Source organism: Siniperca chuatsi, linkage group LG8 (genome assembly GCF_020085105.1).
Source record: "Siniperca chuatsi isolate FFG_IHB_CAS linkage group LG8, ASM2008510v1, whole genome shotgun sequence".
NCBI lineage: Eukaryota > Metazoa > Chordata > Actinopteri > Centrarchiformes > Sinipercidae > Siniperca > Siniperca chuatsi.
Window position 1 is genome coordinate 15,005,742 of NC_058049.1, and position 16,980 is coordinate 15,022,721.

The 16,980-nt window shown below is 42.5% G+C and overlaps 1 protein-coding gene across 1 annotated transcript; it reads left to right on the forward strand.

The window, feature by feature from the left end:
• The first annotated feature begins 675 nt into the window (after nucleotides 1–675).
• On the forward strand, nucleotides 676–16,199 carry clcf1 (cardiotrophin-like cytokine factor 1). The gene is made up of 3 exons (XM_044205307.1): nucleotides 676–1,436; nucleotides 10,852–11,006; nucleotides 12,652–16,199. Exons 1-3 carry the CDS (start codon nucleotides 1,418–1,420, stop codon nucleotides 13,993–13,995), a joined length of 1,518 nt encoding a protein of 505 aa, XP_044061242.1. The 5' UTR covers nucleotides 676–1,417; the 3' UTR covers nucleotides 13,996–16,199.
• Nucleotides 16,200–16,980: the final 781 nt, after the last annotated feature.

Consider the following 16,980-nt stretch of genomic DNA (forward strand, 5'->3'; position numbering starts at 1 on the left):
TTCTACCTGAATCTCTCCCCTCGTGCGCGCGCCAAGGTTTGGGCTGCTGTTGGTTTGCTGAGTGACAGCTGGAGTTGAGATAAGAGGATCACCGAAATGCCATTGTCAGTAAAAACTAAAACCTGAGGCATGAAGGGAGAAGAAAGAAACTCCGAGGAGCAGGCAAACGCTTGTCTTTATCCTTTCCCTTTCTAAGAAACAGACAGAAAAACAGACGGAATTTTCCCTTATGGACTCAGTGTAGGCCTGCTATATGGTCCATTGATAACTTGTGTCACAACATCATCACAGTTTATGGGAGGCCTCTACATTTATAGACCCTCGTATTCCTATAATTTTCGTGTCGACAACTATTCACATTACAGGCTACTCAATGAAATCTTACCTCGCGTTTTGAATTGTCTATTTGACTTTATGTGATAGCCTATTGTTGTTCTATTTTTTTATATATTTTTATATATTTGAAAGTTTGAATTCATATGTCTATAAATTCGGTAGCCTATTTTAAGATTAGGCTACTTTGCGTAAAGAAAGCGACGGGGAAATTATTATTATTAAAATCATTTTATTTAAATAAAGGCCCGTGAATGATAACGTATTAGTGAAAAGAAAATAGGCTAATTAATATTAAAAAAAGAACCGTTTGTCGAAAGTTAGACAGACGGAGAGTTAAAGTAGAGAGAGAGAACATGTAATTCCCGGTTTCCTGGATGATTTGAGGGTCGCAGGGTTGCCGGGTCCTCCTGGCCTGCCGTGAACTGATCCAGCCGGACACGCACCTTATTAAAGGGAAGCAGATTAAAGATCAAACGGCCGCAGTCAGCTCGTGTCCAGGAAGATGACGAGGGGAGAGAGACAGGAATGAGTTGTGACAAGTCCCGTGCTTCAGCGGCTCCGTCAAGTGGAGTTGCGATGCGTCAACTCGGTGATTCACCAGCACCGAGGAGGAGGATAACGAAAGAAGGAGAAGCAGGGATGGGAAGGAGGGGAAGGATTGGAGGAAAAGGAAAAAAGGGTAGAAAAGAGGAGGAGGAGGAGGTGGAGGTGGTACAAAAAGGCTCCGCCGTGATTCAGTCTATCACACAGACCACACGCACCAAGTCAGCGGACCGTCAACATTTAAGCTCCATCCTGTGACTATCTCCTCTCTAATGTAATATCTTTAATATAATCAATACGTCCATTTATAGGATTAAAAAAGCGACATCACCTGCATTTTTCCTTTATCACCTCCAGAGTTGGCTCAGGGAGGAAGGCAGATTTAAATGAGCCGATGAAAAGTTTGCGATTTTTTTAAGAGAGCGAACTGATCCACAAGAGGAGAGGAGGCATCACTGTCGGTTTGTTTCGGCTCTTAAATTTGCTAGCGGATGAACTCCTGAGAGCGCGCTGAACGGAATAAAAGGATTTAGAGAAAATGAAAAGGTGTAGCGGAGGTGAGTACATTAAAGTAATACTTTTTATGGACGTTTTCAAAAACCAGGAAAAAAAAAAACACATGGGCTTCTGCTCTATCATTCCTGTCCTGCTCTAATAATTTGGCTATTATTGTTTAGTTGCAATTTTCCTGTCGTTCGTCGATATGGAGATTTCTTTTCTTGCAAATCCAATTAATATTAAAAGTGGTGAAAATGTTCAAAGTTGGGTGGAGAAAATTTAGGCGTGTGTTTTCTGTTTTTGCCCACTATCTAAATCTGATCCCATCTGGTGGTTTAATTGCGCATAAATGTTTAATCTAATTAAAAACATGCTCTTGTGTTCCACTCAAATGAACAACCTGGAAAGAAAGAAATTAAAACTTGTTGTAAAAATGTTTTTATTTATTAATGTTTTTAAAACAAATTAGCTGAAAGGTGGTTGTAAATAATTTCTTCACGTTAGAAAAGTCATGATGGTCAAACAGATGGGTTTGGTGGCTCATCAGCAAACCTCAAAGGTTATCAAGGAAATTATAGACACAGAAAAAAATGTTTTATGTCTTTTTCAGGTTTTCTAAGAAATGTGAAGCCTATGTGAGAGTAATGTGAGATTAGCAGACCACAAAGAGAGAGAGAGGGAGTAAAAAGACTGAAAGAAAATGTGTGTGTGTGTGTGTGTAAAAGAGAGAGAGAGGCTCTCACAGTAAAGAATGACAGGAGTTGAGGGGGTCAGAGTCAGCTAAAGCCCCTGTCTAGTTAGCTGTCACCGATATGAGAAAGTACATGATTCAAGTTAGTCAGGGTGTGAGAGGACACACACACACACACACACACACACACACACACACACACACACGCACACACACTTTCCCCCCCTGGGACGACTGGTGCGGCTGCTGCTCCGTGTCTATGAAAGGAAGGAAAAGGAGGTGAAAGAAAGAGGGAAAGACAGTGCTGTAGGATGCCTGTGTGATGAAATGATGCGCTGAACAAAAGATCACCAAGTTCCTCTCTTTCTCTCCCTCCTCCCTCCCCTCCCTCGCTCTCCTCGTCCCGTCTAAGGTGGTTTACATCATGTGAGCCGGCCATCAGCAAATTTTGTGTAATTTTAGAAGGACAATAAATAGAGAGGCGAGTGCAGAACAAACCGCTGCTCCCTCTGATACTCAAATTAATAAACAGAAAGCTCGGCTGTGCTCACACACACTCACCTCCCCAGGTAGACACACGCAACGACACACGTTCACACACACACACACACACACACACACATATAGATGCCCTTTTAAATACACATCCCCTTTCCTCGCTTTCTCTCTCTTTCTGACACACACATACACAAACACAAACACACACCGATGCAGATACACACACACACACACACACACACACACACACACACACACACACACACACACACACACACATACAAAGAGACAAGGCCTGTTGTTGCTGGGAGGGTCAAATTAGTGTCGGTGTGTTTCAGATAAAAGCGTGAGTGTGTGTTGGACCAGTGAGCTCAAACACACCGTTCAATAGGAGGAAACAAAGGAAGAGTGAAGAGAGAGAGAGAGGGAGCAGGGGATGTAGAAAAGATAGAAAAAAGTGAACCTTTCACATCTTTTGATTCGCTTAGCACCATCCTCAATTCTTCACGGTATATATATATATGGATGTCAAGAGGATGTGTGTGTGTGTGTGTGTATGTGTGTGTGTGTGTGCTGGGGGTGAGGGAGAGTAAAGAGAGGTAGAGACAGATAAAAGTAAATAGAGAGAGAGGGAGGGAGGGAGAAGGAGAGAGGAACTGGCGGTAGAGGGGTTAATGCAGTGCAGATTCCCGATTGACAGAAGTTAGCAGCACCCAGAGGGAAAGAGAGAGAGGAGAGAGAAGGGGGGAATGATATAAAATGAGTCGGTCACGCTTTGAACAGTTACACATGCTGTTTACATTTTTCCCAAATTAACATGGCCCCTCGCTTCACAAAACTCTCCCTCACCGGCTCCCTCTCTCTCTCCCCTCCACCAACTCCTTTTCCTCTCCCTCCTTCCTTTCAAATCCTCTCTTCCTCCTCCTCCCCTCTGTCTCTATCCTTCAAGACCCCAAAATATCTTTCCTCACGCTCAGATCCAGATCCATTATTTAAGTAACCGTAGTAATACCACAACGTAAAAATACTCTTAGATTCTACTGTTAAGAGTGAAGCATTCAAAACCTAAAAAATATGATACCAGCATTTTAATGTTGTGCCAGGTCAGGGTGGAGCTAATTTTAATATTCTATATACTATTAGGTATTTAAATGGCTGTATAACAATGCATCATATATTTAAAATGCTCATTTTAGATCTATAAAATCTTAATCTGCAAAGTAACTAACTGTAAAATAAATGTAAAGAGTAAAACGTACAATATTTACCTCTGAAATGTACTAGAGCTGAAATACAAAGTGGCATATATGGAAATACTCAAATAGATTAATAAGTAGATAACGTTATTTGGAACAATAACAAAATAATAACAAAAGATACACAAGTCAAACCGCTCACAGCAGACAACATATGAAAGACATAATGCCACAGCAATAGTAACACACAAATTAACACATATTCCGAGAAGACATTAGAGTAGCTCAGGGGCCCGCCTAGCCACTAAATTAAAAGACTGTATTAATACAAGCAATCAATTAAAGCTGACCATAAGTAATGCATTTTAAAAAAGGACCCAGAAAATAGGCAATAAATATGAAATAAAACATTTAACAAAACAATTAACAAGGGAAAACAGAATACATATAAAACAAGGCCTTACGATAGGGCTGCAACTACCAAATATTTTTATTAGCAATTAATCTGCCGATTTCTTTGCCAATTGATCGATCAGTTCTTTGGTCTTCAAAGGTCTTGTTTTCTCGACCAAAAGTCCAAAACTCAAATATATTCTGTTCACTATGACAAAGACGCAGCAGGAAATCCTTATAATGGATATATCTGAGAAGCTGGAACTAGAGGATATTTTCCATTTTGCTTGAAAAATGATTAATTAATTATCAGAATAGTTTGCGATTTATTATCTATTGACTATTAATTGACTAATCGTTTCATCTCAGAGCTGTCAGAGTACTTCAGTACATTACTCAGTTACTTTCCGTCACTGCTTTCCTTCCGACTTTCTCTTAACGCAGAGACTTTGACATTCAGCAGCCGGTTCTTGTCTGATTCTCTTTTTAGGTATTTTTTTAAGAGAAAACAATGAGGTGGAGATGGGGTGTAGCCGGCGTGAGGGTAGCAGGGGAGGAGGACAGGGGTGGTGTTAAGAGGCAAATTAAAAACCGAAGGTCTGAAAAAGGCGAAGGGGGGAATGAAAGATGTTGATGGAGGGAACGAGTGGAGCCAATTAGTGAAAGGAAGAGAGGGGAACAGTAATTATGGAGAGAAAGGAAGGAGACTTTAAAATGGAAGTTTGATGGTTCGGGAAGATTTAGGGAGAGAGTGGGGGACAGATGAAGCGACAAAGAAATTGAAACCAAACATGGCGATAAAGCATGGAGGGACTGGAATCCACAGATTTAAAAAAAGACATGGATATATTGGCTTATAAGGTGAAGGAGGAGACAGACATCTGGGTAAGAAGGGGAACTAAACAGAGGACATTGAGTTTACGACTAACGAGAAATAGTTGCAGAGTTTCTGGGCATAAACATAATTTTTATTGGATTTTTTTTTTTTTATGTGTGTTTTCTTTCGCCTTAGTTTTTTGGGTCATTGATGTTGTTTGGCAAACCTAGTGTGTGTCCAGTGCCAAGAGGATCAATTTGAAATTCAGTATGAACAAACTCCAGAGGACAGAATCTCATGGGAGAAGTGATGGGAAAAGCGTGTGTGTTCGTGCATCTGTGTGTGTGCTTGAGTACACAATGGTTTGTTTATATGTATTTATTCGGTATAACGTCTGCGCATACATTGATCCATGCTCCAGTGCACAATCTGGATGTATGTGTGCATGTGTGTGCACGTTTATGTCTGTTGAGTTAGTGAAGGAATGCACTTTTGATTGAGTACAGACTGCACATAAATCTGGCCTTTAACTGTACACAGACACACAACACCGACCCCGACCCCAGACTGTCAAACCCCCCACCCCTCACTCACCTTGCCGGCGGCCCAATGCGTGTCTCTGTCCACTTCCACTGTGGCTCAGTCCCTCACATCAGTCTGTTGATGCGTGCATGTTGTTGCCCCGGGCATCCTGCACAGGTGTGTTTATGTTTAGAGTAAGTGTTATGACAGGAGGCAGAATTGCCACCAGGTACTTTGCAGCAGAATAATAATTTTTTTTTTTAAATGCCAGAAACAAACAGCTCCTCTGAGTTTGGCTCCAATGGGTCTTTTCTTTCAACGACGCCATGAGCCTCCAGCTCTGTCTCTGACACGTTAACGAGATGACAACAAATATGCAAGTCAGAGGATGGGAGCACATTCTGAGAAAGAAATCTGACACTTGTGAAGTAAAAAAAATGGTGATAGATAACAAAATGTAAAAGTAACAAAATGGCTACAGTTTGTGGATTTTAGTGATATTGAATGATCAACTTATTTAAAGAGTGTGGAGAATCACTGATCTTGATCTTGGCAACACATATCTGTGATCAAATATTCTACACTTCAGGTTCACTAACTAGCTTTTTCTGGAGCTTTCAACCATATCCCACAGTCTTCTTCATCGAATGGAAATTTCTCAGGTGTCGCCTGAACAAGTTCGGTAGCTGAAGAAGACCGTGGGATATGATTAAAAACTTGTAAAAAAGCTAGTAAGTGAACCTTGAGTTTATGCTGCATTCACACAATGTAGGCAGAATGGGAAGGACAGTAAAACCTCCCGTTATTCCGACTTGTGAGTGTTCACTCATTATTCCAAAGTGGTCATCCCCACTGAAGTGTATAGCTCATTTTATTTTAAATTAGCTGAATCGATTCTATAAGTGTTAATATTGCCAGTGATGGAGGCTTTGCTGTCATTTTCCCAACCGTCTGTTGACACTTCTGCAGTTCTTTTCAGCTGTAAGAAATTCCTGATACCTCCGACTTTAGCTGACAGGAACAGTTTTGCAGACTGCTGCTCTAAATCACAGTCTGAATGATATGACGTGAACCTGGCGTTAGAGCAATTTATCACAGGAACTTTTTCTTTCTACAATGCGCATGTAGCAGTTTGGAAATGAACTGAGGCTGTGTTCAGAATTGCAGATCAAATCAAATGATCAGTATGTCCAGACTGTGATCAGATTTTTTTCATTAAATCTAGATAGAAAAAAACACATTAAAAACAGTTCACGTAAATCAAATTAAATCAGATCCATAGGTGAACTTCTAGAGATGTGTATGCAGACTTTTAAGTCACTCACAACATAACATATAACGTCAATGTCCCATCCAGGGACTGCAGCATGAAACATGACAGAATACATCAGTCACTTCTTTCCCTAATGTTGTTTAATTTTGTCGTCTGGTGTAGCAGAGGAGTTCTGCACCGTGACGAGATAACACTGAAGTGTGGAGAGTGAGAGGGTGTAGCCTGCAGCATGTTGTTTTAGTTCTGGAAAACATGATGTTACAAGCTTTTGTTTCAAAATAATGCTGCATGGCTTGATTAATGTTAAATCTTGTCAAAGTTTTACAATGTATGCTCACCAAAAGTCTGCTATGACAATATACTGTAGTCATCCTAATCAAAGTTGCACTGGAAATGATAAACATCTAATTTGGATGGGATTCATAACATCTTCTACATACTTATGTTTCCTCTCTGTTTAAGACCTCTTTCAAGTGGTTAGAGCGATGGAGGGCAACCTCTTTTGGCACTGGAGTTAGTTTTTCCTGGACCAGACTGGAGAGATTAACTTGCACATGGTTTTCCCACAATACCAAATTCTGTTTAAGTGCTTGTTTAAAACCTCAAATGGTGGTGCATGTTGGGAAAGATGAAATACTAATCCTCTCGGATGGAAGCGGTACAACACCCACAAACACTGGGTCACCGGTTTACCAAAACACCGTCTGAAGTGTAAAATGTCAAGTGTGTCACAAGGCTCTTTTTGCCCCTGAACACAACCTTGCACCCCAAAATTCAACTCTGAACCCCAATCCTGTGGTGATGTTTAACTTTGACCTATTTGGAGCTCAGAAGCTCTGGCGCCTGAACCTCATGTTCGGCTCTGTAGTGCAGATGGCAGCCAGACTCCCGAGTGCCAGATCTGACTTTACATCAGCGAACAAACCGTAGATAAAGATATAATCCGTTGTGAATAATGGAGCTCCCCTGAATGTGCATGTGTGTAACCCTAACAGGTATGTGTGCTAAAATACGTAGAGTCACACACACACATAAGTGCGCACAGGCAGGTCATGGTCGGCCGATGTAGGGAACCCCTGTGCTGCTGTAATACAATCCTCCCACAGAGAATGTTCTGGTTTCAACCCTGCCCTGCAGAGTGTGCTTCCACTGCCAGGTACACAGAGACAGCCCCAAGCCTGCAGGGCTCCCCTTGAAGTCGGGCTATATGCCGACTATAGTGTAGTTACTCAATATAATATTATATAACAACAACACAGCTCTGGGTTTGAGTTATCTCAGTTTACTCGTACAAAAGAGCGGTTGTTTTAAGCCACAGCGCAGGATGCTTTTAGACATGTCAGCGCTCAATCAAAACAACAAGAGACTTTCACGTCTGGCAATCATCTCTGAGCATGTGGCTGCAGACAAAAGGAAACAGTTTGGAACAGTTTGGGCTGATTTTTGCCAAGGAGAATTTTCTTTCTCCGTCCCAGCCTCCTTTTTTTTGGGTACCTGTTTATTCCTTCTGAATTCGACCCTTTTTGCACCCTGTGTGTCCTTTTCCTTCAGGGCTGTTTACTCTGAGAGTCAACGATGTCGTGTTGATTTCAGGGTGTTTTGATGCTAATGGAGGATGTTCGAGGGGAGGTTCGAGGGTGGCTTGATGAGCTCCAAATGTTTAGGCGTTGCTGAAAGATGCTTATTGCTTCTGACAGGTGATGAGGCTTTTGCGGTTGAGGAGATTGGAGGAGTCTTGGCTGATGGGGGCTGTCCTAGTTCACTGATTTCAAGGTGTGTGTGGGAGCATGTGGGAGTTGCCTGGGCCCAACCACTGTGTTTTAGAAAATAGTCTGTTAGGATGCTTTGATGTAGCCGACAACTCAGGGTCAACAGGTAATGGAAGAGTTTTTCTTTTAAATCAAGCAGCTGGGGAGTTGTTTGCTCAGGTTTTGTCTATGTCACTTTGATGACAAGCATTTCTAATCCTATTTTAATTTTGAAACTGCCAGTTTCCAAATCTGTCATTCAAGCTGTCATTAAAACTTAAGTCATTGGATGAGCACAGCTTTTTTCAGGGAGCTTGAGCTTGTTAGGCTAGTTTGGAAGCAGAAGAGGTTATGTCACAGTTACTCGTTGTTACCATGTCATCATTGCAATTTGTAACACAATCAAAGGGATTAAGTCTACTTGTCAATGAATTCTGGTGATTTGTGTTCTTTCTGATTACTTTAATACAAAATTTCTTGCTTACTGCAATTAGAACACATTCTTGTTTTAAGTAGCACAGCAGACAGTACATTTTTGCTTATTGAGTAATATAGAGTACATATCATTAAGTTTCTACCCAACCCTGTTTGGGAGTGCATACCAATGTGTCAAATGTAAGCAGTTGAGTCATAGGAAAAAGGTGTTGACTGTTTTAGGTCAGAACTTGTTTTCTTAGAACCACTCGAAACGTGTTGAAGGTAAACATTTTGTAAGTGTTTAAGCCGTTCGCTTAAAATCTCTTTTTCATCCTGTGGGGCCAGCCGTGATGGACAGATGAAAGAAAAAGAAAAAAAGGGCAATAATAGAGGGAGAGTAGGAGAGATAATCAGGGTTAATTGGCTGCTGTTATTTTGACCCGAGGCAGAAAAGAGATAAGAGCGTCAAGAGGAAGAAAAGAGGGGAGGAGAAAGGTATGATGAGAAAGAAAGGAAAGTTTGAGTGCAGTGTGACTAGTTCGAGAGGAGATAGGATTTAAATTGGTGGAGCAACGGGAGGGCCGAGGTGAGTCAGAGAAAGACAAGCTCAAGAGAGAAAGCTGACAAGGTCAAACACACTTGTGCAATACATAATTCACACCTGTTGAACAGCAGCATGTTTTGCTCATAATTACAAGCATTAATCACTGCCTACCGTCTGGGTATCAGGAGGATGAGAGAGACAGCGCAGAGCGGATGGAAGAAGAGGACGGAGAGCAGAGGCGACGAAGGAAATGTGTGTCGTGCTCGAGCGAAAGCGCCGAGGAAGTGTGTTGAGAGAGAGTTAGAGAGTAAACGGAGAGAGCGTGAAAGTGAAAGCGTCCAGAGACAGAAAGCATGGGACGAAGAGAAGTGGACGTACATGAAGTTCCTTAATGTTGAAAACCACCTTTCAGCTCCAGTTTTCTCTGTTTGAAACCAGAGATAAGGGCACTAAAAGGTTTCCAGTGTTACACCCCCTCTCTCTCTCTCTCTCTCTCTCTCTCTCACACACACACACACACACACACACACACACACACACACTCAAAATCACTGTATACACTCACTGCAATGTGAATTTAATCCACAAATATAATTACGGCTACAAACATTCTCACAAACACTCACACAGTAACATGAAACACCCACACAAACACTCTGAAACCTAAACAAGAAGTCCACAGCAAACATACAACTGATACAAACACATTAATGTTTGTGATTGTAAAGAAAGCCACATGTCTTTGTTTTTGGGATATCGGTCAGGAATGAATGTGTGTGTGTGTGTGTGTGTGTGTGTGTGTGTGTGTGTGTGTGTGTGTGTGTGTGTTTAAGCGGCTGTTTGCCTGACAGGCTGGTGCATTGAACATAGGAGCCATTTATCTGACTGTCTGAAGCTATTAAACGAGGTTTTATTTGAAACCTCCGACAGCCAGAAACCTCTAAAATTAGATTGGAAACGGAAAAAGCTTTATTGGCAGTGTCAGATGACTCTGACCTGGCAATGTGTAAACAGACAAGGCCATCGCCATAGAGACAAAGAAATAAACCAGAATATTGTAAAAAATTCCTATAAACAGTGTGACGGTGCAGCGACTGGAGCGAAGCTTGGAAACTGTTGCTGGAGGTGATTTTTGTCTGTTGAGCTCTCAAATCATCAAATTCATTAAAAACCAAGCATCCAAGTTAAATAATTACAAAATGTCTGAGAAAATAATGGCTACAGATAAATTTCACCTCATTGTTATGATTACAAATACCTCTGCAGTGTGTGTTAATTATCGCTTGGACACCTATGATGTGAGTGTCATTAAAGAAACATCTCACACTGTCTATCTGAGTTTTAATCAGTCTTTTATTTTTAAATTTCTCCACAGTCCATCAACACCAGCTCGTCTTGCTATTGGCTGCTGCCGTGGCAACGGCCCTGGATTCTTCACACAACCTGGCCAGCGAGAGGAGTTCGATCGAAAGCACGTACGAGCTGACAAAATACCTGGAGTATCAGCTTAAGGAAATCAAAGACATATATGTAAGTAATCATTTTGTGATACCATTCTGTTTCGGTATGATCTCTTATTGATTTGATCGAAGCCAATAAGGAACAAAAAATCCACGTCCTCTTCAATGCAAATGTTTTTGATTGCACTAGTTTTTCATAAATTTTAATGTATTTATAGGTCATAGACAAAATATACATGAACACTTTATAAAGAATAGCTCACCTCTGAAGAAACTTAATCGCAATTAAAAACACTGCTACAAAGATTCCTATTAAAGCGGCTAAAATATGTTTTTTTATAATATCAATGTATCAAATGACAATATGAAAGGAGTCGCTTGTAGTGATGAACTTACAGAGAATTATCACCTGACTCTGCAGCTTTACGGAGCTTTATAGTGAGTTTCAGTTCGCTGTTCAGCTGTCCGGCCTGCAACTTTACCGTTTTGGTTCACTCTCAGCGCTCTCGTAGTGTCATTTTTGGCCGCAGCAGGCAACTGTTTTCAGGGGAAAAGCGCTAAAAACCCACTGTACACTATCTGGTCAACATCAGCAGACAGACACAGTTATTGACTAGCTGGTGAACATAGTGGAGCATTGAGCAGCTAAACGGATAGATATTTCCCTCAGAAGTTGGTGGAGACATTTTGGGAAATACGTTTGTAAGATGACTTGCAAAGAGTTAGATGAGAAAATCACTAAATATGATGCTACTGCCAGAAGCTGGTTAGCTTAGCTTAACATAAAGACTGGAAACAGGGGGAAACAGCTTGCCTGGCTCTGTCCAGCAGTTAAAGAACATGTGCCTATCACCACCTCTAAATCCAACAAATTAACTGTTTTAAAGGGAGTTACGTAGTGTAACTATAACTTGACGACGACAGTTTTTCTGTCCCTCCAGCACTTCCGTGCAGTGTCCCTGCTGGTTGCCTGGCAACGTCACGGTTACGACAAAACTCCAGAAAGCACTGTATCCAACCAAGATTGTGTACCAAAATTGTTGTTGCTGTTTAAAAATCATTTTTATAGTACTATGTTATTATATTGTACCATTGCTACTGTACCATGTTATTGTGCTCAACTATCTTAAAGGATTAACTTGTGTCTTATTTTCATAGTTTTGGCCATTTTTCTTCTTTGTACTCATAATGTTGTACTCACTATATTAATTACTGGGATCTGGGAATGTCTTAGCAATTAACATTGCTATAAAGAAGTCTGACAAGGCAAGAAACATGAGCAGTCAGGTCAGATCAGACAGGTTTTATTCAAACCCTCCGGTTAGCCAAACTAATTCAGAAGAGAAAACAAAGTCAAATTGCAAAGTCATTGTTGTAAAGATCCATCACAGTTTAGAGGTTGACTTCCCGGTTCAACTTTGACCTACTGTACTTGTCTAAATTGTACACACAGTTTTCCTGTGTATAGAGGGATTATTACAGACATGACAGGAGCACTCATTTTCAGTTTAACCTCCAAATAAACTGGCTAAACTGTTGACTTTGTTTACAACCTGTCAGATCATGTTTCTTGGCCTGACAAACTTCACTCTAGCAATGAAGCTGTGTAAAGTGTTATGATGAATGATGGCCCATACTATGAAAATAAGTAACAAACCAGAACTATGCATTAAACCTTCTCGTCTTTTCTTCTCATTTCTGTACATCTCCTCCAGCTGACCTACCTAGGCCCTCCATTCAATGAGAAAGACTTCTCCCCTCCACGGCCCAACAGTACGGCTCTGTCTCTGCCCAGTGCCGCCACCCGCCTGGAGCTATGGCATGGCCTGGAGAACCAAGCTCGACTCGCCCAGAATCAGAAGGCCTACTCTGTCCTGCTGGCAGCCGTCAGAGAGTTGGCCCGCTCCACCCTCTGCCCCTCCCTCAAGACCTCCCTGCTGCACTTTTGCACAGGCTTGGATGGGCTGCTGGGCTCCATATCAGCACTGATGACTAGTCTCGGTTATGCACTTCCTCCTCCATCTGCAAACATGGAAGGTAATGCTGGAGAGCTGCAGTACCCTCAGAGGGGGCCCGGGGGCGACCGACCAGCTCCACTCATGAGCCAGAGCCTTTACAGGTCCAGAGCTGGGATGAGGACAGAGTCCGGTCAGCGTAACAACCAAAGAAGAAGTGGGATGAGGGTGGTCGGAGGAGAGAGGGAGGATGGCGTCACCGTAGACCTGGAGGCAAAAAGGAGAGGGAAAGAGGGGAGGAGAGCGGAGGCGACCGCAGCTGGAGGAAGGAGTGGCAGATCGAGGGAGAAGGGAAGAGGGAGGAGAGGGAGGAGGGAAGAGCCAGAGAGCAGGAAATGGACCACCAGCGAAGAAGAGAGAGTAAGGGAGGAGGAAGAAAAGGAACTGGAGCAAGAGGGAGGGGCGGAGAGATGGGGGAGGAGGAGAAGATTGTTGAGTATCGACGAAGATGGAGAGGAGAGGGAGAGGCAGTCTGAACCCAGGGTAGAAGTGTCGTACCCAGGCACAGAAGGCTCCCTTCGACAACCAACCATCCAAACCAACAACAACATCAACAACAACAATCAGTACAGCTACAACCTGAACTCACTTCACCCAGACACACTCAGAAAAGAAGATGGATTTATTGTTGAGAGAAGCAGAGGGTTATTGGTGGAAGAGGAGAAGCAAATAGACATAGCAGCTACCTCCTCTTCCTCCACTTTCCATCATCAGCATCGGCCTCCTCGCTCCCTCCTCTCTCCCACCCTTCAACCTCCTCTGTCCACCCTCTCCCTCCTGTACCAGTTTGGAGCGGGTGAGGAGCACACCCTCCTCTCCCAGCCTGTCCCTCTGTCTTTACAAAGGGTCACCTCCCTCCTTTCGCCTCCTCTGACTCCGCTCCTTTCCTCCACCTCCTCCTCCTCCTCGCTGCTGTCGGTGCGGCCGACGATGAACGACTTCGCCAGGAAGGTGGAGGGATTTTGGATATTGCGAGAGCTGCAGAGTTGGCTATGGCGATCGGCGAAGGACTTTAATCGCCTCAAGAAGAAACTCAGAGGCTGAGACACTGAGACACACACAAGTGCAGTATATCAGAAATCTATTATTTGGACAAAAATCTGAGTGGAAACAAATAGAGAGCTTTAACAGACAAATGCACATAAACACATTCATGCTTAACACATTCATTCATATCGTACTGGAATAAGTGAATGAAGGACTATTTGGCAGGTCACCAGAAGCGCTAATGGAATATAACACACAAAGCCAACACATTACCAGCACTGTCACCCGCCTAATGCACATAGCAGCTCATTGAGCGAGACACACTAAGACTGGGCTGAGACTTCACGGCTCATAGATCAACAAAAATACCACTGTAGGTGGTTAGACACACACACACACACACACACACACACACACACACACACACACACACACACACACACACACACAGGGATAGACCGAGTGACAGGCAGAGAGACAGACAGTGCAGCTATTGAGTGAGAACTGATTCAGTGACCCCAGATGTGTGAATCAGCAAACATTCATTTTCTCTAAAGGAAGAAGGGAACTTTTCTGAATGGGTAAAAGACAAAAGGAGTAAAAAACAAAAGGAGAGGAGGAAATGGCCAGAGGGATGAAGAGGAGGAGAGGAAGAGGCAAGAAAAGGAGAGGAAGACTGGAGGAGGCGTGAGTCAGGGAGATGAGCACTGGAAATAACGGGCAGAGGGGTATTGCTGAGTAATCAGAAGTCAGTTGGTCAGTTACAGTAACTCTACAACAGCGCTACACATACTGTCCAGACAGAGAGGTGGTCAAACACACACTTATTGTGGTATTTGGTGCCTTAACATACCACTCACTTCTATGCTGCATTTGATTCAGCGCTCATTCATTTGTACCACTTTTTAATGATTTCATTGCATAGCAAGAAATATTTAACACAGTTTAAAATGTTTTAGAATAGAACATCAACTCTCACATTTATACACTAAATATGAAGCTGGAGCCAGCAGACGGTTAGCTTAGCTTAGCATAAAGACTGGAAACAAGGGGAAACTGCTAGCCTGACTCTGTCCAAAGGAAACAAAATCCACCTACAAGCACCTCTAAGGCTCACTAATCAACACGTAATATCTCGTAGGTTTAATCCAGACAAAAATCGAGGTGTAAAAACTACACGTTGCAGTCCTGGAAACTTGACAGTTGTCAGTGTGAGGTTGCTAGGCAACTAGTGGAGACCTACGTTTTAAGTGCTGTTACAACACAGGTAGGACTGGTAAAATGATTTGTTGTTGGTCTATGGGTTTAATTACCACTAAGCCTTCTGGCTGCAGAAGAAACACACTACATATATGCTGAATGCGTTGATTTCCAACAAAAAGAAAAGGATGCTGGCCTTAACCACGGTGAGCTCGCCTAGTTCACCGCTGCTGTTCCCCACAGTGTTGCTCACTCGACTGGGTGTTTGGGCCAGTACTCTTCTCGTATCTCCAACTGTACACTGAGCTCGGAGCTGGTTTCAGTTCATTTAGGTTAACAAATAGACGCAGAGAGAAACTAAACCAAAATACTTCAGGGATGACAGTTATCATTTATTGTCCATCACGGACTCAATGAAAAGTTGCTCCTTGCTATAATCTACTGCACACCACTCTCATGCATCCAGATCTCTACTTTCGCTTTTTAGACATATTGGATCAGACCTGTCCTCTTGAAGTTTGTCAACAAATCATATGTAACAAATGATCACCTCTGAACGTGACAGTATCTGCAGCGGGACTTCCTTTAACCCCTTGCTTTGACCATATATCCAAATTCAGTTCTTTATGCTAATCTAACTTAACCGTCTTTTGGATCCAGTTTCACGTTTAACAGACATTTGAAAGTGGAATTGATCTTCTCATCTAACTCTCAGAAAGAAAGCAAATAAGCACATATACCAAAATGTCAAACTATTACTTTAAGTAACTTCACACTCCTAAACTCAAAAATTAGACACATTGAGGTGAATTTTTCATGCCTTTTAAAACATGAAATCAGAGACTTTTTTTCCTTTGGCAACTTACAGATGGCTTAATTTCTTTTTCATAATGAATCTATTGTTATGTCTTTGCAATGTGCCTTGGATGATGTGGCTAAATGTTATGGATCATGTCATATCTTTAGGATATTTATTGAACAAGATGTTTATTTATTTTTCTCCAGTGTGAAAATACTGTATTGTAACTCAAGAGAGAATAAATACTAGCTTTTGTACAGAGCGTGGTGTTATTGGTCATTTGGGAGCCCGTTGGGAGGAGAGACAAAAAAGAAATGCATATGGGATTTTTGTTTGCAATGGTTTTAGTTTTATAGGGATGGTTTCGGGTGATTGGCACAAGGGGAGAGGAGTTTGGGGTCGGGGCGTTTTCTGGAAAACAAAGACCGGCTTACATTCATGGCAAAAAATGGAGCGAGAGAGAGGCGGGGTGTGAGAGAGTTTTTATTTGTCTGTCCTGGTGAAAATTTACGATCTCTCGTTTTTCCTTTCATCTCCCTCTTCCCACCTCCCACTGCATTATCCCTCCTCCCACTTTGCTTTCTTTTCTCATCACACTATCTCACGAAGCTCCTCTTCCCCCAAAAACATCACTCTGACCTGTGACAGTGAGGGATTTACATGAGCACAAACAGGCACAGGTACAAACACACCCCTCATAATCCCACCAACCGCCCCGGCTCTCTTGTTGTGTCTGTGGTCTCAATGCCGCTGTTCTCCCCATCTCTGTCACCGCCTCTGCCTCTTATCGTCTTTGCCCCTTGTCTTCCCCACCCACGCTTTTATCGCTTCCTCACCTGTTATCTTCTTTCTTTCTTTCTTGTTTGGCTTTATTGCTCTCGACTACGCTTTTTTTCCATGTGCTCTGCAGCTCTCTGGCTCCCTGTCCTCGCCTCAGGCCAGATATTACAGGATCAGTGAGAGTCTCCCTTCCATCACCTCCGAGGTACACACCTGCGCATAACTGCACACACCCTCCCTGACACAAATGTGGACCATGTGCC

Coding starts and splice junctions, on each gene's coding strand:
- clcf1 (XM_044205307.1), top strand. Junction 11,007..12,651: donor AGGAAATCAAAGACATATAT/GTAAGTAATCAT, acceptor CATCTCCTCCAG/CTGACCTACCTAGGCCCTCC.